This window comes from Colossoma macropomum, unplaced genomic scaffold (assembly GCF_904425465.1).
Source record: "Colossoma macropomum unplaced genomic scaffold, Colossoma_macropomum, whole genome shotgun sequence".
In the NCBI taxonomy this organism is placed as follows: Eukaryota; Metazoa; Chordata; class Actinopteri; order Characiformes; family Serrasalmidae; genus Colossoma; species Colossoma macropomum.
In genome coordinates, this window is record NW_023494792.1 from 55,677,376 (window position 1) to 55,703,636 (window position 26,261).

General features: G+C 38.2%; 1 protein-coding gene across 1 annotated transcript; it reads right to left on the reverse strand.

Annotated features, from left to right (window-relative positions):
* Positions 1-478: 478 nt before the first annotated feature.
* LOC118811254 (scavenger receptor cysteine-rich type 1 protein M130-like) lies at positions 479-23,906 on the reverse strand. The gene is made up of 19 exons (XM_036575410.1): positions 23,712-23,906; positions 23,126-23,423; positions 18,749-19,047; positions 18,287-18,624; positions 17,851-18,151; positions 17,336-17,665; positions 16,722-17,064; positions 14,516-14,868; positions 13,972-14,031; positions 13,737-13,880; positions 13,512-13,607; positions 10,533-10,595; positions 5,043-5,105; positions 3,088-3,150; positions 2,806-2,883; positions 2,224-2,283; positions 2,061-2,123; positions 1,908-1,970; positions 479-771 (listed from the first exon to the last, which is right to left on the reverse strand). The coding sequence occupies exons 1-19, from the start codon at positions 23,767-23,769 to the stop codon at positions 656-658; spliced, it is 3,189 nt and encodes a 1,062-aa protein (XP_036431303.1). The 5' UTR covers positions 23,770-23,906; the 3' UTR covers positions 479-655.
* Positions 23,907-26,261: the final 2,355 nt, after the last annotated feature.

Here is a 26,261-nt window from a genome sequence, read left to right on the forward strand (position 1 = left end):
GACTACATCAATACCACACATTACACTTACGTTAAAAGAAAATGAAAATATATAATTCAATATGCAGTCATTATTATGCCTGTGTGGACATTTTATTTTACACATAATATACGCATAATCAAGCAATCATTAAATGCTTGCAAACACCATTGTAACACAATGGTATTACATAATATGTTTTATGATAATATTATATTTTGTATTTACTTTATAAACCAGTTATAAGGGGCTTCCTGATTTTGAAAGCCAATACTGATCATATAAAATATATACAATGGAAATGAAAAGCCCTTAACCTTTAATTTAAAGATATAAATCTTAAAATTGTCATTAAAAATGGTAGACAAGTTTCTAAGAAAACAAAAAACCAAAAAAACAAAACAAAAACATTTGACCTGACAACTTTTATTACACCACATACAAAATGTGTTCATGGAGATAAAAACTTCAGAGTAAGATCATAATTATTTTGATGGGACAACTTAAGTAGATGAGATGTTTCAGTAAATATTTCCAGCTAAGACTAGTGACACTCAAATAAAATGCTGAAAAAATTATATTTGTTTAAGTAACTTTATCCTGTTTAGATGTGTAAAGCTATAATAAACTGATTTTATGCTCCATAAAATATTCTGAATGTTGATCTATAATAATGTCATTTCTTGCGTCTGAAGAGGTTTGAATGTAGTTTCCTGAGTAAAGACACTGGCTGTGAACTTTCAGTCACATGATTCATCTCTTTCTGAGGCTCCTCCTTCACATCATCATAATCTGAAAAATCAACATATTTAACCGTTTCAAATCAAAATATACATCTTGCTATTCTTTTTAAATGTATTCCAACAATGTTCGAAAATTAGCTCCCTGTTTAGCACCGCAGGTGCGACTCAGATCAAGTTGTTTGGTGCTGCCAGTGAGTACATCATTGTGATTCCTCTCAGTGGGTCTATAAAGCTCTATACACACTGTGTAAAATACAGTCCGACTCAAATACAATTAACTGTAATTTTCAAGCATTTGTTCGTCCCATCACTTACAGGGATTCACACTGTGTATGTTTTTTGTGGAGTGTTCAGGTGTCCTGAGCTGAAAAGTTACTTATGTACGCTGCATCATGAGTGGTTGCTTTTTATTTTTTGGGCTGACCATTCAGATCAAAGTTAGACTTTCAGTGACAGTTGTAAAGGAGGACAGGTTTGTAATTGCATAGCATTACAGATCTAAATCATGACATAAACAAAAAGCAGCTTTTTAGTTGAACTTGTTTTTGCTTACAGCATGTTTGCTTGTAAACAGTGGTTCAACTGTTTAAATAACTGGCTAGTACAGCTGGAGTCTTATCAGTGCAGAACTTGAGATTTTAGGTTTTTCACTGTTTTGTTATGTTCTCTAAACAAAGCAAGTAGTTTGGCTATTTTTATCTCACCAATTAGCTACTGCTAGCTTTCGTTAATGCTAGCTACCAACAGTGAGATGATAACCTGATGCAGCTTTGGAAAAACACAGCAGTATAAATCCTAAAGAGAAAACAACAGAGTGATGTGCCTCACTTTTTATGCCTTCAGAGAAACACAGTGTGATCCCTGTTAAACACATGCAGAGAGGACAGATTATTTCCAGTCCTATCTAGTTGGCAGTGCTGCACTAGCTATTTTCAGACTTAGTGGAAGAGCCTTCACACTCTGCTGAACAAGCTCATAAACTACACTCAGAGTGTACAAGTAAATAAAACAGCAGCTTCTGCTCCACATCACAATAATGAGGACACTGCTGTTTCCATTACATGGCATAGATAATGTGAACATTTTTCAGTTTTCAGCAGGCTTGATTATAAATTACTTAATCTACCATCTTCATTCATGTACGTCTGGAATGTAGTGGCGTACATAACAATATCAGCCACTCACCTTTTACCTCTTCTACATCCTGCCCAGCTGTGATGACATCATCATAGTTCTCTGGTGTGTCCACTACACCAACATGGGGGACATACATTATAACAAAAATCTGGCATTTTTACTGTGTTTAAGTTTTGGTTCAAAATTATTTGTAAAACCTACCTGTCATAATGTTGGAGTTTGATCCAGCAGTAACAGCATCATCATAGTTATCTGGCATGTCTTCTGTCAAAATATAGAGATAAATGCCATTAAATCAGCATCAGCATTATCAGTGACTGTGTTCATGTTTGAGATCACAGTATTGTTACATTACAAGTCAAACCTGTTGCAACAGCTGAGCTCTGATCAGCAGTGATGACATCATCATAATTCTCTGCTACATCTACACCAAAACACAGAGACATTTAAATGATATAAAATCATATTTTACACAGTTGTGCTTATCAGATTCAGACAAAATCAATGAACAATGCAATAAGTCTAATATAAATCATAAACCTACGTTGCTAATATTAGCACTTAGCACTATCAACTATTGAAAGTTTTGTTTTTAATAATTTGTTTTTATTTAAAACATGGTTTCAATGTTTAGAAAAATGTAACTAATAATAAAAAAATACACAAATATTAGACAAGACTCTAAAGGTGTGATAAGCATATCATTGCTGTCGAATCAAAAACTTAGATAATAACTTTACAGGAGAACATAAAATCTTATTTTTAATTGAAGCCAAAAAAAGAAAAAAACAAAAATTTGGAGATACAAGGTTGTGTTCCAACAGTAATGATATGCTGCACCAAAATAGAGTACAACCACATTACTGATTCTTCTCCTCTCATAAAATTTTAATCTCTACTTAATTTCTACTTCTTTCTAAACTAAAACCCCAAAACAGAAACACACCTGATACACTATCAGAGATCTGTCCAGCAGTGATGACATCATCATAGCTCTCTGCTGTGTCGTCTTTCGCTGATTCACCTAAATCAAATAAAAGCAGATTGATTTTACAAACACACACACACACACACACACACACACACACACACTTTCTAAGCCGCTTAATCCTTCTGGGTCGTGGGAGGAGCTGGAGCCCATCCCAGCGGTCGACTTTACAAACAGTGTAATGATTGTGATTTAATGTTTAAAGATAAAATCAGTTGATTAATTAATAAAGGAACTCACTTATCAGACCATTGGTGGTGACATCATCATAATATTCTGCCTTTACTCCTTTCAGAGACTTTGCTGCAAAAAGAACAAATCTGATCATTTTTACTTCATTTTTAAAAATGAAATACTTATTCAGAGAAGCTGCCAACTTGATTGCAATTATGTCAATGATCTAAAGATATGTGATGTTCATTAAATTAACATCAGACTGGAAAAAACATTTAAACAATATTTCCAAAAGAGCTCAAAGCTAGAAAAACATCTCTGCCTGATCACACAGTCTGATCTGGCAGAGAAGTTTTTCTAGCTTTGAACTGATCAGATCAGGTGGCTATGATAGACAACGTCTCAGACTGCACAGTGACTTACGGTGGCTATGGGCCACGGTAGTGTAAACAGTCCTGTAAAAACAGGCTTTTGTTGTTTTTAGGCTTTTATTGTCTGGCAGAGGTCAGACTCTGAATTTGTGTGAAATACCAGATCATGAAGATAAAGTTACATTCAACTGAGTGTGACTATGGGAGCTCTGGTCATGTTAATAGGAATTTAGTCAATCATCCATTTGCTAAAGTATAGTTCTTTGGCTAGGTGGCTATGATAGATAACACATCATTCAAACAATGTGAGCATTAGTTCAACTAGCCAACAAACCATGCAGAAAGAACCCACTCTTTCTGTGTAATTTACTCTCAGCACTCAAACATCTATTGGCTCAGACAAAAAATCAGCTTGAAAAATGATTGGTTCAAAGCATCACTTGACATTTGTTTTTTCCAAGTCCTGTCAACTCAACACAAAAGTACAAAAATCTCTGTTAAAATGAAATGACCACCATTGTCCTTTATTTGACAGTCAATATTGCTTTATTCTTTCCCCTTGTCAGTGATAAATAGAATGGATAAATGAAGGCATTTGATTTGCTTACTGTTCTGCTATTTATTTATTCATTCATTCATTTTCACATGACCACAAACTTGCATAAATCTACTGCCTTAACCTGCAATGTGCGTCTCTCTAACAGGTCCATACTGCAACTATTAACTGTCATGCAGGAGCCTATAGTTAAAGGATGAATAAATTAAGAAAATAAGATAATAATGAACCTTAAATTTCAGTTTAATCTTCTGTGACCAATAGTGTGTTACTTCATTAAGATTATGTAGGATATCATTTCTTCCAAACTCTTCTGATCCAGAGATGAATCTTTAATCAGAGAACTAAACTAAAGTCACTATCAAAGACAATTTCACTCTGAAAAAGCAAAGTGCTGCAAATGTTACTAGAAGATCACATAAAGCACAACCTGGATAGATACTAATGTGTTATAGGTGGGTGGAGTAATTTAAATCCACACTGAAGTAAAAAAGTATTTGATTAAATAATTAATTAAATAGTAGAATTTCCTGAAAGCCAGACAGGACAGAGATGGGTGAAGCAGTGGGTGACATTTGGGCTTTATTAACCTTAGTAAATGGAATACATCTAGAGTGAGACTGTATGTTTTAACATCCAGGTGACAGTACCAACCTCAAAACTGGACTGTCCAGTCCAAAATTGGACACCTGGTAACGCTATCAAGTAAAAGTATCCTTCTACAAAGTAGGAGTACAAAAGTACTTATTTAAAATACTACTTAAGTACTGAGTAACTTTAAGAACTGCAGTGGAAATTCTTAGTGCACTCAGCATCTATTTACATAGAACCTGATTTATGTCTTTGGTCTAAAACAAGGACACAAAGCGTTATGTATGCAGAGCACCAGTATGTAGTACCCCAAAGGTCCTAGAAAGCATTCACTTCTCATATGTCCACAGTAGTCTCAATAGACTCAGCCCTTTCAGCTAACACAAGGTTGTTTTCACTCTTGTTACTAGAGTGCCAGTAGCCTCTCCTTGTGGACAATCTTGTTAAACATGAGTGATTGAGTATGTGAGGGAGCGAGTGAGTGAATGTTCTGGTCCTCTTACCTGAGAGAAGCTCCTCATCCACATCCTCATATCCTGAATGCTGTTCTTCAGATAGGATACTTCCTGTTAGAGGAGAGCAGAACAGTCATTTCTCTCTTTCTCTCTTTCTTTCTCTCTCAGTGTCACACACACACACACACACACACAAATGCATGCAAACAACAAACTACACTCCTGGGCAAAAAAATGGGCCAAGCATGACATATTAAAGTAATAAGCCACGAGAGGCCGTGGGTTACTGCGATTTTATCACGGGGAAGGGTGGAATGGTGAAACCAGAGCCAGTTTATGTGGAGCCTTGCCGCCTCCTATTTCCCCTGTAATATCAGGACTGCTAAACAGCCGATGGGCGCCCGTGAGGAGTCCTCAAGGAATGGGAGTAAATGGTGCTCAATGGCTAAAAATGACAAGTTAAAATAGTTTCTAATCACTTGCACAGAACGTTTCTTTAATTTTAGAAAGTAGAAGGATGTGCTTCACTAAAAAAACAAAGAAATCTGGTTTTGGGCAGCAGAAGGCGGGCATTACTGCTAGTGAGTGCTGATTGGTTGGCAAGCGGAGCAGCTCATTGCAGTGGAAATTCTTTGTACACTCAGCATCTATCTACATAGAACCTGATTTATGTCTATGACTAAAACAAGGACACAAAGCGTTATGTATGCAGAGCGCCAGTATGTAGTACCCCAAAGGTCCTAGAAAGCATTAAACATGAGTGACTGAGTATGTGAGGGAGTGAGTGAGTTACAAGCCAGGTCCACAAGGTGCTTTGTATCTAAAAATTACAGACCTCAATGGTCAGTGGTCTGACCAGTCATAAAGCAGTTTTGATGCTAACACATACAAAACATAAAGAAATGCTCGAAGGTCCAAACCTCTAAACTTACGAATATTTCAATAACACAAAATGCCAGTTTACATTGTTTTCTATGTAATTACTGAATATTAAGCCTTAGAATGTAATAATCCTGGGAATTAAAGGTGCCATTTTAAACTCCTATAGCTTGAGTTTAAAACCCCTTAAAAAATATAACAGCAGTGTTAAAATGTTTTATGCTGTTCAGTGTTCAGGAAATGACTGCATTCTTTTACATTAAAAAGGTTTAAGCATTTATAAACTATGATTTTGCTCAAATGCTCCATATCAACCCATTCATTTTGGACTCACTCTAGCTGGTAAAACTCCCTTCCCCGTGCTAAAATCGCAGTAACGCACTGCCTCGAGTGGCTTAGTGCGTTAATAAAACGGCGGCCAACATAAAATATATTAAAATACACAAGGTTTGAGATCATTGTTTAAGTTATTATTAATACCAATCGACATAAACAAGAATTACCCCAAGCAATGGAGTTCCTTTAGAGTACAGTAGCTATCATTGCAAAGCAACCACTGACCACTGAATGAGGAGAAGAAGTTTGGTCACCAGTCACTGTAAACTGCAGACATTTCATGATTTTTTAAGACGTTTGTCGTGAACAGTGAACATCTGTAACATAGCAGCGTTTAATGTAAATGCTTTCAGTTTATAAGTGCTTTTTGGTCACCAAATTACCACCGCAAGGCTTCTTCAGCCAGTCTGATGACGACACTTTTTTCACGCTGGGGCTGAATCTCAAATGGCTCCCTGCTCCCTACATAGTGGACTACGTAGGAATTTAAATACTGAGTCCTACACCCAACAATGCAAAATATCGCTTAGGGGCGTTCTAATCTAAAGTCATGTTTTGTAATATTCTGCAGCGCAGCATAGTACTCCACAGCCTCATCAGTTTGACAACATTCATGATTTTCACTACAATACTCAGCATTTATTATGTAAATATATCATACAACTACTAAATGTCCTCCATAACAACAAAGAAATCCACTAAAGCACCACTGATGTAGAAGCTAATATATACAGATATTATATTCAGCCTCCTAGCAGTATCGTTATGTCCCTGGGTTTCTCGTGCAGCTAGCAAGACACAAATTCAAAAAGCCCATCCCTAAAGATCCACTCAAAAGCAGCTGTAATTATTAAAAAGTTCCTTATACCTTCAAGATCATCAGAAAGGAGTTTTCCTAACCTTTCAACCAGAATATCTCTCTCTCTAGAAACAACTGTGGCACCACTGTAGGAGCTTTACAACAGATTTCAGTATCAGTTAGTTACATTTTTCATTTTGACCAGAGTGATAAAACAAGGTGTGTTTATCTGTTTGTACAACTTTCTAACTGTATTGCGGAAAAAGATTTGAAAATGGAAACAAATCGTCTTACATATTCAACTTAGTGTTGAACAGCTGGCAACTCAAAGGCAAAAAGAGAAGGACTTGTTCAGTGGTGAAGCTGACCGTTCAAAAAAAAAGGAGCACAAACGTGTATCTAATATCACAAAATGAGATCTCTGTAACTGACAACTATTCATAAAAACACAAATGTTTTTATGAAGACACTCGCATGCAATGCCCATTCATACATACATTTGTGCTGTGCAGTGGAGCAACCAGAAAGATCTACAGATAGCCTATCCCTTATCCAAACAGATAAGTCAAATCAGCCACTCTGCTAAATAAAAGTATAATTCAGTCAGGACCACTTTGTCAAAGGAAATATTTTATTCCATTTGCAGTAAGTTGGCAGTATGGCTCTGTTCTGGGACCTCTCTGTCCTTCTATGTGCATATATGAAAAGCCTAACGCAGGAAGAGCAGCAGAAAAACCAGAGTGGGCATCAATGACAACGTGACATTGAGCAAGTCAGACACAGCGTAAATGATGCTTTAGAAAAAAACACAAAACGATTATACCAGGTAGACCTCCAGCCAGCAGGAGGTTGCAAAGAGGCTCACAGAGGAAATGGCAAGAACAGGCAGGCTGAAGCAGCTTAAATAAGAGCCCCGATGAATTTAGCCAGTGTACGTGTAATGATTTAAGCAATAAAACTCAAGTTCCCTCTGAGAGGTATAAACAGCAACTCAATAAATTCAAGCAGCTTTTAATTTATTAAACCGCAAATTTAAGCTTACAGAATCACAGAACAAACTGGTCCAAACCACTTCACCAACAAATTTCACTTCAGATTAAAGGATTCATTAGAGCAGTGAAAACAGTGACATAACCCTGTTCTCATAAACAGTGAAAACAAGCTTGCATCACTGTATGCCAAACATGCCACACTCCAACTGGATAAATTGGATAAACATTTGGCATACAGTGAAACAGGCTTGCATCACTGCCTGCACTGTCCTGCCAGTCTGTAGTTTGGCAGGACAGTATATGTCCAGATTGGCATTTTACTGTCCAAAGGCGCTACTTTGAAGCATCACCACTAGATGCTTCCAAGCAGCGCCTCTGGGTAGTAAAATGAAACCTGGACATATACTGTCCTGCCAAACTACAGATTCACATTATCTGTTTAAAACCCACTCCAGGCAGCTAAATTCACCTTGCATGCTTCTGAAAACACAAGCAGTTTACGAAATATATTAATTTCATAACCATATCAAGTAAAACCCTTACTTTCTTTAGCATTGATAAGACATAGCTATCCTGCTGAACCAGCTGCACAGGCTGTGCTCAACACAAATTCCATAGCAGGTGATCAGCTGAGTTGTGTGATTTGAGATTGGGGCCTGAGCTTGACTTTGTGGCCTGCCAAACTAACGCTGTGCGTTACTTCTGAAAAGAGCGGGTACACTTGTTTACCCTCAATAGCGTTTTGACTTGTCATTGGGAAATAGTTTCAGTCCAGTGGACCAACCAGGAAATCTGTTTGAAGCATGGAATGTTTAACTTGTATATCATTTGATAACAGTCATGAATGAAATAATTTATTTGTAAAAATTTGGTGTGTTTTCAGTTTCATTTTTGCTTATTCTTATGCCTTATCTCACTGTATTTTGCTGCGCTTGGAAATTGGAAAAATTCTGTGCCCTTCAGTGCAGGTCTGGGAGGCTCTGTCACTCTGCACACGCCAATATAAACAAGTGGTTGTAAAATAGGTGGCTAGATCTTCTAGTAATATCTCTAGGCTGTTCCCTTAAATTGGCAATCACTACGGCTGTCCGGTCAGAGACAGGGATAGTTGCACACAATGTCCAAAACCAGACGTTTATTGTACCACACACAAACACACACACATGCACGTCTTCCAGAGAGTGGTTGTTTCTTTGGACACACAGTAAGAAGACACATGCAGAGAATTAAGGGGCAAACATTAAATCCAAAACTGCTTATAAGATCAGAGTCAAGCACTTCTGCAACTTCTGGTAACCACTTAGATCTGCCTTTTACCTGGGACCAACACCTTTCTGTAGAGTAGTAGCAAGACAGTGACTGGTTACAGTAAAGTGTCACTCTATTGCTCATTGTGTTCCTATAAGTGTTGCTGTTGTGTGTTGATGTTTTATGGGTGGTCTTTAGTCTTGGCATGTACAGACATATCCCTGCAAGTCAGCCCTTTTAGACATAGGTAGCATTTTAAATTACAGATATCTTCACTTCATAAAGATATAAATTAACATTATGAGGGGACATATTATGACGGGACAGCAAAGCAAAGTGATCACATTACTTCATCGCAGAAGTGATTGATAGCAAAAATTAAAAACTGTATTTTACATTCAACCCAGTTTCCAAAAAATCCAGTTGGGATGCTGTGAAAATGTAAATAAAAACAGAATTTAATGATGTGTAAATCAACATTTTAAATATTGATACTGAGAAATGCCCATTTTGAATTTGATACAGCAATACGTGTAAAAAAAAGCTGTTATGGGGCAACAAATGACTGATAAAGCAATGCTAAAATAAACACCTGGTGGGACATCTCACTACTAATTAGGTTAATTGGCAACAGGTCAGTAACATGACTGGGTATAAAAGAGCATCCCAGAGAGGCTGAGTCTTTCAGAAGAGAAAATGGGGAGGAGTTCACCACTCTGTGAAAGACTGCAGGGGCAAATATTGTGACAATTCAAGAACAATGTTTCTCAGTGTAAAATAGCAAAGAATTTGGAGATTTCATCAACAACAGTGCATAATATCATTAAAAGATCCAGAGAATATGGAGAGATTACTGTATGCATGGGACTGCATTAACAGACAGGACTCTATAGTGAAAATCACTGCATGAGCCTAAATTTCTCATTTTCAATATTTGAAATGTTGTATTTATTCTATTTTCAATTAAATATAGGAGTTACATGATATGCATATCATTACATTCGTTTTTTATTTACATTTTGCACAGCATCCCAACTTTTTGGATACGGGGTTGTAGGTTAAACTATGACTCTGCTCTTACTGCAATTTCCTTCCCTCAAATAAAGCGTTTATCAACAGATTAGGATGCAGATTCATACTTCCTTTTCTTGTTTTGTGCCCCCAATATTTAACCTAAGTTGGCACCTCTGATTGTAAACATTTTTTGCATAACTGTGGCTAAAAAACCTGGATTTATAATAAATTATAATGGAGTTTAACATACACATGTTCTGGTCCTCTTACCTGAGAATAGCTCCTCACCCACATCCTCATATCCTGAATGCTGTTCTTCAGAGAGGATACTTCCTGTTAGAGGAGAGCAGAACAGTCATGAAACATGTTCACAATGTAGAGCTACCCATAATCCTGTGAGTGCTGTCGATCATTGTGAGCTGCGTGATCAAATGGGTCAATGAGTGAGTGAGTTTTGTTGTGTCTAAGAGCGCCCTCTACTGTCTGCACTGATATTATTGCAGGTAATCAACAAGACGTAATATCAGTGCAGACAGTAGAGGGCGCTCGCAGACACAACAAAACTCACTCATTGACTCATTTGATCACTCACTCAATTGATCACAGATGTAGAAACTTATTTAGTCAATCAGTCACTCATTTAGAATCTCAGTCACTCAGCTACTCATTCAGCTACTAACCCGGTCACTAACCTGGTCATTCATTCAGTCACATGGCCATTCACTCAGTGAGTCACCCACTAACCCACTAACTCGGCCTCTTTGTGAATCATTAGGTCAATTGGTCATTCATTTGATCACTCACTGAGTCACTCTCCTTGTCACTCAATTGGACACTCTGTCACTCACTTGATCACATGGTCACTCACATGGTCACCTGATCACACAATCAGTCACTCCACTCAATCTCTTGGTCACTCACTAGGTCACTTGATCTCTCACTCAAACACTTACTCAGTCATTCACTCATTTGGTCACTTGGTCACTTAGACTGACATTCAATCACTAAATTTGTCACTCAGTCAGCCACTAACTCACTGACTGTCATTTATTCAATCACTTGCTCACTCAATTGGTCACTCAGTCACTCAGTCAATTCACATAGTCACTAACTCACTACATCACTCAATACGTCATTCTGTCACTAACTCACTACATCACTCAATAGGTCACTCAATCACTGACTCATTAACATACTCATTCACTCTCTTACTTGGTCACTCATTTAGACCCTTGGTCACTCACTCAGTCACTCACTTACTCGGTCATTAACAGTCACAAACTTGGTCACTTACTCTGTCACTCATTTGTCGTGGCTCACTAGGTCTCAAGTCTTTTGGTCACTCACTAGGTCAATTAGACTATCACTCAATCACTCACTCAAACACTTAACTCACTTGATAACTCAATCGATCATTCATTCAGTCTCTTGGTTACTCACTTAGACACTCACTTACTAACTCACAGTCAATCACTTATTCAGTTGGTCACTGACTCATTAGGTCACTCAGTCTCTTTGGTACTCACTAGGTCAATTGATCACTCATTTGGTCACTCATTAGGACATTCAGTCACTCTCTTGGAGACCTGGTCACTCACTTGGTCACCCGGTCACTCACTTGGTCACTATTTGGTCACTCACTTGGTCACTCATTCGGATAATCAGTCACTCTTATGGTCACTCATTTAGACACCTGGTCACCCTCTTGGTCATTCAGTCAACCACTTGGTCACTCAGTCACTCACTTGGTCATTCATTCTTAGACTCAGTCATTCGTTTGATCACTTGGTCACTCATTTGGTCACTTGATCACTTAATTGGTCACTCCACTCATTCACAGTCACACGTTCATTTGGTCAATGCCACACTCAGTCACTAACTCTGACAGTCAGTCAATGAGTTTGTGACTCATTTGTTTGATCTCTCAGTTGGTTTCTTGATCATTCAGTCAGTCACTAACTCAGTCACTCACTCAATCTCTTCATCACTCACTGGGTCACTTGATCTCTCACCCAAACACTATTCAGTTCTGAAACTTGGTCACCTGCACAGTGTCGCATTTGATCCCTCACTTCCTCCATCCCTCATTTGGTCACCTAGTCACCCATCACTATCTCACTTGGTCACTCACTCGGGCACGTGCTCGCTCACTCACTAACTCATTCATTCACTCACTCACTGATTTACTGCCTTGCCCACTCAGTGACTCCTTCAGTCTTTGTATCGCCCACCAACACACACACACACACACACACACACACAACAATACACACACACACAACAATACACACATACCTGTACTCACATACACATTAATACACACACCCACACACACACACACACAACAATACACACACACACACACACAATACACACACACACAATACACACACACACCTATACTCAATTGCACTTTAATACACACACGCACACACACACACATATCTATACATACAGATGATGCACAGCACACACACAAAAATACACACACACACGCATATACACACAAACACAGTCTTAGCCTGCACTCTCTTCCTTTCCCTCTATCTCTCTCTCCCTCTCCTTCTCTCCTTCTCCTTCTCTCCCTCTCCATCTCTCAAAGCCTCACTCTCTCTCTCTCTCACACACACACACACATACACCAATACACACATACACACCAATACACACACATACTGATACACACACACACACACGGCACACACACAAAAATACACACACATGCACACACATACACACAGTCTTAGCCCCCCGCTCTTTTCCTTTCCCTCTGTCTCTCTCTCCCTCTCCCTCTCTCCCTCTCTTACAGATATAATCTCTCTCTTTCTCTCTCTCTCTTTCTCTCTCTCTCTCTCTCTCTCTCACACACACACACACACACACACACACACACACCTGCAGCTGTGTGGTTTCTCTGTATGTACTAAAATGGAAGTTTTACAGGAAGAACATAGTTCAACTTTAGCTGCCTGATAGATGCTTATCAGCAGAATTAACACACTACACCACATGTAGATCTACTCTAACTGCACATTTCATCTAACATACACTAAACTCTCATTTAACTAATTTTGATTACATTTATTTTATTTCTGTTAAACTGTTTAATCAAAATACATTCAACAAAATTAACTACTGCTTTGATCACTGAGAGTGAGCAGGTATAGCTGGGTGTCTTCTGTTATGTTTAATGTACATATACTTTAATTTAATACAGTGATCCTGCAGAACAATCCATATATCACTCACCTCTTTGAGTCAAGTCCTTTCTTTTAGTGATGTATCTGCGGTCGATCTCCTCATAGACTGCCTCAGTCAGAGTCTTACGCCTCCTCTTAGAGAGCACTGTGAGGGAGACAGAGAGAATCATGGAGCCAGTTCAGTAGAAGAGAAGACTGATGACAGATTGAAGGACTAATGATGTTTAGAGAATGTACTGAAAGTGGATTGTAGATGATCTCCGACTCTCTCTACCTCTCCTGAGCACTCTGTTCTGGTAAAACAGCACAACCAGAAGCACTAAGGCCAGGAAGAGCACCACTCCCAGAACCAGGAGAGACACTTGATAGATGAACAGAACAGATGGCGATAGAGTTGTTGTTGTCTTTGACTGACCAACTGCAGATAGAAATACAGAATATAAGCTCTAGGGCACTGAACAATCTATGTAGAATCACTTATTAAAAATGACCTAAGACATAAGAAATACCTGTGGTGGTGGAGGCAGTGGATGTACTTATGGGTGTGGTAGTAGAAGGCACAGATATGTCTGAACATACAGAAACAACACATTAAAAAATAACAAACAAAGCACCAAATGAAAGTTACACTGACTAAAGTGAAGCTAATGTTAACTGATAGTTCTGATTTTGAATACTCACAGTGTAAGCACTGCATATCATCGCTGTCCAAAAGAAAACACATATGTCCATTTTTATTTTTCTACTCTATTTGAACATGGCTGCCCTTTACAGTGTGTGGAAATATTATAATGAATGGACCAATAAAAAATGTGCTTAGAATAAAACTTTTTTTCATTAACTTGCATTCAAAGTTAAGAATGTTTTGCCTTCTGTAAATTTGCCATTTTGGAGATAGTTGGTTTTCTTTGGACAGCGACGATATGTCAAATTAGACAACATGACCAAAATCACGCCAATCCACTTTTCATTAAAGACTTGCAGATTATTAACACTGGGATAAATGCGATCTGACTGGAGTCATACACTCCAAAATCCAGCAGCTCCTCTGACCTGTACAGGTGACTCCAGCGTCCTGACTGTGGGAACAGTCAGTGTGTTTCTTCAGGGAATGAGGACAGTCCCACAGGTGAATCTCATTCCCTCTACACTTCACTCTGTTCAGCCAGATAGGCCCTTCACCAGCACCAAAGACAGCACTCCTATCAGCACTCAGCGCCGGCCCACAGCCTAGCTGCCTGCAGACCACCTGAGCATCCCGGATGTCCCACAGATCATCACAGACGGAGCCCCAAATTTTATTATGATACACCTCCAATCTCCCAGAGCAGCTTCCTTTTCCTCCCTTCAGCCTGAGAGGCAGGTGCTCTACATCACACACATCACCCATAATGATAGTCTCAGGTCTTAGAATTTTCAACAATATACTGTAATATATTACAATTTTGATTTTCCAAAATGACAGCACAATAAAGGTTGATCTCAGTTATATTTTTCACAACAAATTGATCATGAATCATGACCAGTATTGCATAAGGTAAGCTTACTATTTTTCAAAAAATAGAGAACACTAAGAACATGAATACACATAACACAAGACAAGCTGTTTCATGTCATTTAGAAAAAAAATAAAACTTTAGCAGAGAAGTAATACTTTGTTCTGTATATTAATGAAATAAATATTCCTACTTGAGCGCTGTTTCTGGTAGAGAGATGAAGAGCATGTCTGACGGGTGTGCTGGCGTCTTTGGTCTGCCATGACAACAAAAATTAAATCATAAATAACATAAACACCCAGATCACTCTGTCTATATGCAGACTGATTATTTCATGAGCTGTTTTTCATGGCAAAGGCCCTCTGAAATATTATACTATACACTATATTGCCAAAAGTATTCGCTCGTCTGCCTTCACACGCATATGAACTTGAGTGATATCCCATTCTTAATCCATAGGGTTTAATATGATGTCAGCCCACCCTATATATATAGCTATAACAGCTTCAACTCTTCTGGGAAGGCTTTCCACAAGGTTTAGGAATGTGTTTATGGGAATTTTTGACCATTCTTCCAGAAGCGCATTTGTGAGGTCAGACACTGATGTTGGATGAGAAGGCCTGGCTCACAGTCTCCGCTCCAATTCATCCTAAAGGTGTTCTATTGGGTTGAGGTCAGGACTCTGTGCAGGTCAGTCAAGTTCTTCCACACCAAACTCACTCATCCATGTCTTTATGGACCTTGCTTTGTGCACTGGTACGCAGTCATGTTGGAAAAGGAAGGGGCCATCCCTAAACTGTTGAAATTGTCCAAAAGAAGCATTAAGAGTTCCTTTCACTGGAACTAAGGGGCCGAGCCCAACTCCTGAAAAACAACCCGCGCAATGCAGTCAGACAAGTACCGTTCTCCTGGCAACCGCCAAACCCAGTGATTCGTCACTCCAGAGAACACGTCTCCACAGCTCTAGAGTCCAGTGGCGGCGTGCTTTACACCACTGCATTCAACTGGACTTGCTGGCATCTGCTGAACCCGCTCTGTCATTTTACGTGGCCTACCACTTCATGGTTGAGTTGCTGTCGTTCCCAATCGCTTCCACTTTGTTATAATACCACTGACAGTTGACTGTGGAATATTTAGTAGCGAGGAAATTTCACGACTGGACTTGTTGCACAGGTGGCATCCTATTACGGTACCACGCTGGAATTCACTGAGCTCCTGAGAGCGACCCATTCTTTCACAAATGTTTGTAGAAGCAGTCTGCATGCCTAGGTGCTTGGTTTTATACACCTGTGGCCATGGAAGTGATTGGAACACCTGAATTCAAAGATTCGGATGGGTGAGTGAATACTTTTGGCAATATAGTGTATTTTTGCTCATTCCAATACACTCTCGTGCAGACAAATAGGCCAAGCCCAAAACGGCTAAATATCAACAACAAAATATTGGTCAGTGAATTAACAAGAATTAAACAAATAGATAAAGTATCATAGTATGTTAGAGCTTTTCCTTTTGATTTCTTTAAACGCTGAAGTCTTGTGGGTAAACCTGCAGACAGGTTTTTTTTTTTACTGAAAGAAGAGTCAATATCATTCCTCTCAGCACTGATGGCTTCAAACAGTTGAAAAACATTGCCAAGCTAGCTTGTGTTTAATGTGAGACCAAATATTCTATATAGGGTTTAAATCTAGACTCTGAACAGGCCAAAAACATAAGTAAAAACCACAATATCTAGCTATCTATCATATTTTTGCATGGTAGTATACATATAAGCACTATAATCTATAGAGAGGAACTGCTTACCTGAGCAGGTAACGCGAGCCACCTCGCTGTTTTTATCGCAGTTGTTTTGTCCCCAGAGAGAAGATGGACAATGCCACAGAGTGGAGTCATGTTTCCTACATTTCACACCATCCAGCCAATTAGGAGCTGATTCCACTCTTGTTCTGCCCCAGGACACACTGCCAGATCTTCCACAGTTCAGCTCTCGACAGACCACACTTGCTGTATCGTCAGACATTTCATTAAAACACACATTACCCCAGGTTCCATTGTAGAACACTTCCAGATTCCCCTCACAGTCCTCAGTGAGTCTTATCTCTTTAAATTCTGTTGGGAAAAGAAAAACTTGGCTTTAAATGAATACTCTGCTATGTAGTTTTACTTCTACAGTTACCTAGTATTAAAATATGCTGCTTTAGAAGTTTAGTGTTTTACTGTGAATGTTGTCTTTTCTACAAATTGTCACCCAGTTTGCATATCAGTAGTTTAAAATGTGTTGTGTGTATCTTTATAACATTTTAAAAGACTGTGCAACTTTGAAGGATCCATCAGATACAGCTGGCTCAAAATTTCAAGAACAGCATTTAGCACATCTTACCTGAGCACACAACTCCTACATCCTCCATGTGTTCACATTCATCCTCTCCACACAGCTGAGATCTACAGTTCCACAGGGACGTCTCGTTCCCCTCACACTCCACCTTATTCAGCAATATAGGTCCAGCTCCAGGACCAAACCAGGCTGGTACCGGAGCACTGAGGGCCACTCCACACTGCAGCTGTCTGCAGACCACCTGCGCATCCTTAATATCCCACAGGTCATCACACACTGTCCCCCATGAGCCGCTGTGGAAAACCTCCAGCCTTCCTGCACAGTCTCCCCCAGAGCCAACCAGCCTGATGGAGCTGTGAGCTGAATTAAACTTACCTACACACACACACACACACACACACAGTTTTAGGATAAGAACAGCGTATTGTTGATTTTCTACATAATGAAGAAAATAATTGTCCTGACTGTGAAATAAACTATAAAGATTACAATATATTTTCGAGATAAATTTTAAAAAAGATTCTTAGTAACTTTGATCATTTAACTGCTGTAATTCCTACCAGAGCAGGTGATTGAGAGCTGTTCTCTGGAGCTGCAGTTGACTGCTTGTGCGCTGCTGCAGTTCCCCAGATGAGCTTCACTCCCAGAACAATTGAAACCCGTCACACACATGTGTCTGTGTTCAGGACTGGATGTAGAGGAGCTGGAGAAGTTGAACACAGAGCCACAGCCCAGCTGTCTGCAGACCACAGAGGCCTCAGACTCACTCCAGGAGTCCAGCAGAATTCTCCTCCAGTTCTGCATGAAGTAAACCTCCACCTCCCCCTCACACTCCATCCCTCCAGACAACCGCACTCGCCCCTTCATGAAATGCCAGAGAGGAACCTGAAGAGGAATTATACATTACAATATAGCTTTTCTTTTTGACTAATGATGCAACAGACTTATTCAAACATTTTTACTTTTTATAATAACAGAATTTAATGTAGTTTCCACAAAATACATTAACAGCTGCTCACCACTGCAGATGACTCCAGCATCCTGTTTATGAAAGCATGCAGTTTGACTCCATGATGAAATGGGGCATTTTGACAGGTGTGTTTCGTTCCCCTGACAATCAAACACATCAGCCCAGATCCGGCCACTCCCCTCCCCAAACCAGTCTGACCCCAACACAGCCACAGCACTCCCACACTTCAGCTGACCACAGAGGACACTGGCAGCTCTCATATTCCAGCTTACATCACACACTGTGCCCCACTCACTGAGGTACTGGAGCTCCACTCGACCTGAACAGGAGTCAGAGCTGTCCACCAGTTGAGCCCCTGTGTGACCTGAATGAACATCACATCAGAAGGCTGCGTTTGGATCAGTGCACATCAATGATCAAATAATTTCGCTCAATCAACAGGTTTCCTGAAAGTGTTCAACACCTTTTAAGAAATGTTAATACTTTACCAGAACACACCAGACCCACATCACTGGCATGGGAGCAGTTGTGTTTGAGTGTAGATGAAGTTGGACAGGAGTAAATCTGAGATTCACTGCCTCTACACTGAAGCTCCTCTGACCACACCTGACCCTCCCCTCTGCCAAAAGCAGCTGCTCTCAGCACCTCCACAGGAAGCCCACAGCCCAGCTCTCGACACACAACCTCTGCGTTCTGCTGGCCAAAGTCAGCATCACACACTGTGGACGAGGTCTCTCCATTAAGTACCTCCACTCTCCCAGAGCACAGGTGGAAACCATCAGTAAGTCTGGACTTTCTGTGACCTGTTAGTATTTAAGTAGATATTGGGCACAGCATATAAAAAGTAATAGCTATCAGTTCATATCAGACTATTAATTCCTTTTAGGAACTTCGTCTTCCAGAACATTCATGAGGACCACCAGTAAGTCTGGGTTTGACAGAATTGATTTTAATCACCTTTAGGATTAATGAGCACTGCATCAAAACATCCCAACCACCATGGATCTATCAGCGTGATATGACTAAAGACCTATCATCAAGTAATCATTAAGTAAACCAGGGCTGAGTACTGAAGGGATAGATGTAACGTCGTTACATAATCAGGGTACAAAAAAGGTAACGGTATTCTGTTACAGTTGCAATAACAAAGATAGTAATCAGATTACAGGTACCTTATAAAAACAGAGTGAATACCAACAGGATTACATTCAAAAGCAAACTCATCGTCTTTCACCAAAATTCACTATTTTAATGATTTTATTTTGAATGATCAATATGTCACATGAATCATGTAATAAATTTAAATAATTTGCATACAAATTTAATTTAAATAATTAGTAAATAATTTGGGTGAAGGGGGCGATCCTGCTGCCAGGAGAGATTTCTGAAGTATAGCCCCCCTCACAGCAGCAGTTCACGGTTTGTTGTTCAGCCAGTCTAAAAAAATGATTAAGTAGGGAGCAGAGGGGAACAGCCTAACATGCGGCTCAATTTAACACAGACCTTTTATGTTGTTATACGAGGTCAAGCAGCGCGTGCTGCTGGCTACATCACCACATTTTCGAGCCGCGATCTCCCACCAAAATTCAGGGGGCGATTCGTCAGTGTTTTAAAGAAATCCCTGCTGATCAGTGTTTTCAGGACATGTAAGTGTTTTTCGGTTACTGAGCTGTTTATATAAATCACAAAATCCACCTTTATATTACTTTAATCACCATCTTGTTTCATACAGCACAGAACCATTTTGATGCAAAAGACAAGCATAAGTGCTAGATAGGCTGATATACAGCCTCCTTATGTGGTGTTAGTTCTTACATAGCTTACAGCTAAATCACCTTTAGTAAACAAAGAGAAACAAAGTAAATTATGTCTGTTTGTTCCAAATGTTTACACAGATTTTAAAATGAAAAAAGGACACCTGAGAACAGGGACTTCTACTTTATTAGTGTCTTTCAGATGTTAGTGTTTTGGTTTTAAATAAGTATATTAATAAAATTGACATTAACAGCTGGTCAAGCTGTAGTTATTCAGAAACAATGTTCCATATTTTACTGATGCGTGATGTTTGTATTTGCTGTTCTACACTGGACAAAAATACATTTGTCATTGACACACAGTGTCATGTTAGCTTTCACATATAATTTGATGTGTGTGTATCTATAGATTGAGTCTGTCTGTCTGTCTGTCTTATAGGGAGATAATATATAATGCAGTTTGGTTGGAAATATATTTGTTCCTTATAACACTGAATTATGTTGAATTAACTTTGTTTGCACTAATTCATCAGAATTTTCTAGCAAGTGTTAAACTGACCCTCTGTGTGTTACAGTTAACCCACCCATGGTGTGAACTGTAACACTGCACTGACCGTCATTTGTGGTGGACTTGTGCATGAACAGTAGGTGCTAAAATTGTCCGTTTGTAGCAGAGATGTATGTTTCACTTGTATAAAAACAAGATTATTAAAACTTAAACATTTTTTTTAAATTATTTCACACAAATAAACTAAAATGTGTTAGGTTGTGCTCCGCTCTCCCCCTGTGTTATTTTCATTGGTAGGACTGAGATCTGCAGCGTTTTCCTGAAGATTTCCACATTGCCAGATTCTACAGTGTCAGACTGATCTGATCTGATCAGACAGGAAACTCTTTATTCTTGTTTTTTACTCCGTAAAATTCTACAGCTTGACCAAATCACACTGTTGAAACCCTTAACCTGACAGGTTTGAACTACCAGTCTGAAAGGTGAACAGAGAGCATTAAGTTAGCTTCATTTTCACTTGTATGATTTCTTTCTTCAGTAGTTTTTGAATGATGTATTTAAAATGTTAATATGTGTAAATTATCATTATGTGTAACTGAGACGATCAGCTCCCACTTAATGCTTGTTTCCATGCTTATTTAACCCGTAGAACCCTAAAATTTGGGGGAAGGTTTAGTATTTTGGGTCAATTACAGTTGCAATTATGAAGTATTTACATGAGACAGTCACACGTGCCATATGTTGTTATTTTCAGGAGAGCCTGGGCCACTCAGATATGCCATTGTTTAACATGTGAATGCTAACAGAAATGTGAAATCTTTATGAATTTGGGTCATTTTTGATCAAAAATTTACCTAGCACCTGCAATATTATTATTATTGTTATTATTTATTTATTCTGCATTTAGGGATCTTGAAAAAAAAGTTACACCTCAGATACCTTTTTAGAAATTGTTAGTCTGGAATGTCTGTGAGCTGAAAGTGCAATAATATTGATGGCGACTCATTCATTTGGTTATTATGAGTAAAAATAAACAATTAGCATAAGGCAGACATGTTTTTACTGATTTTCTGTCCTCTTGGATTCATGCTGAGAGCTAAAACTCTGAAACAGCAAGATAGACTTTATCTTTCATTTCAAATTGAGCTGCATTTTTAATATCAGACATACTCAAAATCGATGTAAACTGAAATACAGAGCTAAATATTATTGATTTTATAATCATTTATAATAATAAATTGTCATATTTGTTGTTATTTATCTGTTAAAATGTGTATAGGGCCTGTTTGTGTGATTTTGAAGAAAGAGGGAAAGTGCTCTCAGTGTAGTCAACGGGACACTGCAGTTTTCCCGCCCCTCCCCCACTATCTCAGCTCAGAAGCATGCAATCACCGCATGGTTAAGCAGTTTGTGTCAGTTTTTAGCGTTAAGTCTGTGGTTTTAACGTGTATTTAGCTGTAAAGTTCTCATTATCAACACTAAACTCTGGACTGTTTAAGACACGATGGAAAGTTTAATACTGAACTCGTTGCTGTGAGAATTTAAATGGAGATTTAAACTGGGCATTTAAATGGAGTAAATGCCGGATTTGAACGGTGCTTTTCTGAACTGCACTACTGAACGGATCTTCGCTAAAACTTTAGAAAGTCACTCACTCAAGACACACATGCTAAGTCCTCGTGGTCAACGTGATGTGTGAATTGCGTCGCTGTTTTTAAACTCGTGGATTTCTATGGGCTGAAGCCGCTGAGAGCTGATTAGGGAGTGTCTAAAAATTACTAAACTCCAATATGACGCACCAGTATGAAACCTTATGATCCAGTTCAACCTTTTAGCAGACAGAACACATATGATGGTCAGTCAGAGGTTGTAGAAGGACCTCTATTTATGATTTTTGATATTCAGGGGTCTCAAAATGAGATCTAAACCAGATTGGTCTTTTGACTTTGGCATTAAAAACAACAGAATTTTAATAAGTAACTCAAATAAGGAAAAGTCTCAGGACAGCAGTAGAGTTTTAACTATTTTGCATTTGGTCCAGTGTACTAGATCGTTCTACACTGATTACTTATTGTGTTTTGGTCTGAGAGCTTTTAGCCTCAGTGTAGTGAAATCGCTCAATTGTTTTTTTTCTGGGGAGCAAAGCTTAATATCTGAATTTCAAGATTTGACTATGCTTGTCTAAACTCAAACACATTATACTGCATTACACGTTTAATATATCATCTTTATACTAAAAATAATATTTTCATATATTAGGTTTGGCCTTTTCGCTAAAAGTGAGATCAGTGTCTTTCTGTGAGGCACAACATTCGAGACACCTATAATCTCTCATTCTGTTTCATAAAAGAGTTTTTAAAAGATTTTGTGTTTGTGTGTTACTGTCTCACTAAATTCTTATTAAAAAGTCTTGTGGAAATAATTTTTTTAACATTGCATTACGTTACATTAATATAGTAAACCTTTGGGTGAGGTTACAGTTACATTTTAACAGGTAATCAGTAATCTGATAACAGAATACATTTTTAAAATAACCCTCCCAAAACTGAAGTAAACTAGTAACATAGAGTAATGAATATTAAAATCATATTAATATAAAACACAACTTACCTGAACAGATGACTCCGGCATCTGCTGCATCACAAAAACGATAAGACGTACCAACAAAACAGTTCTTCAGTGAAGACTCTGATCTACAGTTTGCATACCCCATCATCACTGATCCTGATCCTGATCCAAAACTCACAGTGCGTAGAGCGTTCATACAGCCCAGCTCTTTACACACCACTGCAGCATCAGTCATATCCCACTGAACACTACACACTCCTTTCCACTGTCCTCCATCATTAACCTCCACTCTCCCAGCACAGCGACTGCCACCATCCACCAACCTCACACTGACTGCACAACAGAGAGAGAGAGAGAAAGAGAGAGAGAGAGAGACAGAGATAGAGAGAGAGAGAGAGAGAGAGAGAGAGAGAGAGAGAAGTTTTTACTAACACTAACAATATTTTAGATAATAATAATTTACTAACAAAATTGTAATTTTTAATATGGTTGTATGATTTTTGACACCCATTACAACGAATAATCACAACACATTACACAAAACGTTTTGCTAAAAACATGATATTTTTCATTCCAGGTATGTGAATTTATTTATATATTAAACTGACAAAGTGCCCTTACCAGCTGTGCTGAGTGAGATTGTGGAGGACAGAAAAATGAGACCCACACAGCTGTCCATCTCCCTCTGACCTGCACACAGTCCGTTCAACTCAGCAGCAGAACAAGCTTCACCTCCACTCCCCCAGAGAGACTGAAGAAACTGAGAGAGAGAGAGAGAGAGAGAGAGAGAGAGAGAGCTCCCCACAGCCGCCAATCACACTCACTATGACCTTATTAGAAAGAGGAGAGGAAATCATCAAACATTTTCAGTGACAAATCAGAGGAGGCATTTTTTTCTTTCTCCATATTTATCAAAAGAGCGTCAGCACTGATGAACAGAACTCCACCTCCGTCTCTAGAGGTGTGTGTGTGAGGAGAGACGCTCGCAGCAGTGTGGTGAGAAACACACCAACATACAGGAGACTGACTTCAGAGAGAGGAAACACTTCAGTGTAATACAGCATTAATGCTGCACCTGCAGAGAGCTGATCCACACACTGATAACCATCTCACACACACACACACACACACACACACACATACACACAAATAAACTACTCCAATGAACACAGATAAACTGCTCACACACATACATTCACAAGTAAATGACACATTAATAAACTACACACACACTGATTACTCTCTCTCACACACCCATACACAATAAACTACTCATACATACACAATAATAAACTAAATATGCTGCATTTTAATGATTTTGCAATATATAAACCAAGGTATAACAAAATCATTAAAAATAAGTGAAAATTAAAGAATACAATATAATATAATAAATATAATGTATTTTTCATCACAATTCAACACTCTTTATTTCAATCCTTTAATAAACACTTTTACACACATACTGTAGGTGCAAACTTTGTTTTAGTCAGTGTAATTCATTTTGTTCTCCACAAGGTGGCAGCAGAGGATTAATAATCAGTCGTTGTAGTAAAATTGAGTTTAAAGCTGTGAGGTGCATTTTCACTAACCTGATCAGCTGAGGTCACTGTTGGTGTCTTAATTTGCCTTCAGTGTTCTGCAGATATAAATAAACAAAAACAATAAATACAATTAAAGTTTAGAAATATTTAATGTGACTTTCATTTCATCTTCACTTCAAATTACAGCATTAAGCATCTGCATTTCTATCTACATTAATTACTACAGATGTAATGACACAGGACTACTGAAGTAAAATATAAGTTAAATGTTTGAGAATTTATGATGTAGAAATAAAAAATTAAATAATAAATAAAAATAAAATTCTGCATCCAATCAGGAATAACAGACCAATCAGGGGGAGCAGCATCACTTTGTATAAATGTTGATTATAATGTATATTATAATGTATATAAAGTATATTGTGGTATTTTCACCCTATAATAATAATAATAATAATAATAATAATAATAATAATAATAATAATACACGTGCACACAAATAAATAAAATTATTGTCATTATCATCCTCAATAGACATTACTGAGAAATATTTTCTAAGATTTCTAAAATCTATTACTCATTAAAGTCTTTAATTATCAATAATGTTAAAGTCTTTTTAAACTCTTTTATAATTAATAAATCAATAGTTAACTGTTGAATCATCTAGATGTCCTGGAGTGTTGAACCAAGTAGAGGGGCTGATTTGGGCATCAGAGGGTCTGAAAGATGTTACAGCAGCTGTCAGTGACCTGCCTCAGTTGGCTGCTTCTTGGCCCACCTCAGTTCTGACTACAGAACAAGTGGCCAAACTGAAAAAAAAGCCTTTTCCTTAAGAATTCAGGAATTAAGAATATTAAATATTAAAAATATCAAACTCACCTGTATGTCATGCATTTAACTGTGAAGCAGATCACTGTCATCGAGTCTATTATAAATCTGGTACTTAATTAATATTGATTGGTGATGCATGAAAACCCAGTCCATCAGGACATTAGACTAAATTAACCCCTTAATATCATAAGCTAATGATATACTAAGGCTTGTTATTAAGTAAATATACAGACTACAATGCAAACTAGCTGAGTTATTCTTAGTTTAAAAAAACATGTAGTAAAACATTAGGCCGGCTGGTGGGCCCTGGCCATTTAAATGATTACACATAGTTTTGCTTCAGTGGTTAATTACAACAGTTTATTCCTTTTAGGAGTTGGAGATTTGAAACAGACATTGTAAAAATCAAAATTCAGAGCACATCCTTCAAACTTGCAGCTGAAACCCTCAACGAGAACAATCTGCTGTTATTAATCAACACGTTTATCCAGATTTAATCTCATCTCAGCCCTTATTGACTAAGCTTTCTGAAATATTTTCACGTATTGTATATATATATATATATATATATATACATATATATATATGTACATATATATATACACACATATATATATATATCACGTATATTTCACATATACTCCATCAAGTAATACTGTGTAAGTACTCTAATCGACTTCATGATAGAGATGAATTTGCCTTCTTTAATGCAGAAAGTGATCAGAAGGATGGAAGCCGTTAACATTTTAGTAAAGCAATGATCAACTTCAGTAAATATTATTCATTTATGAAGTGT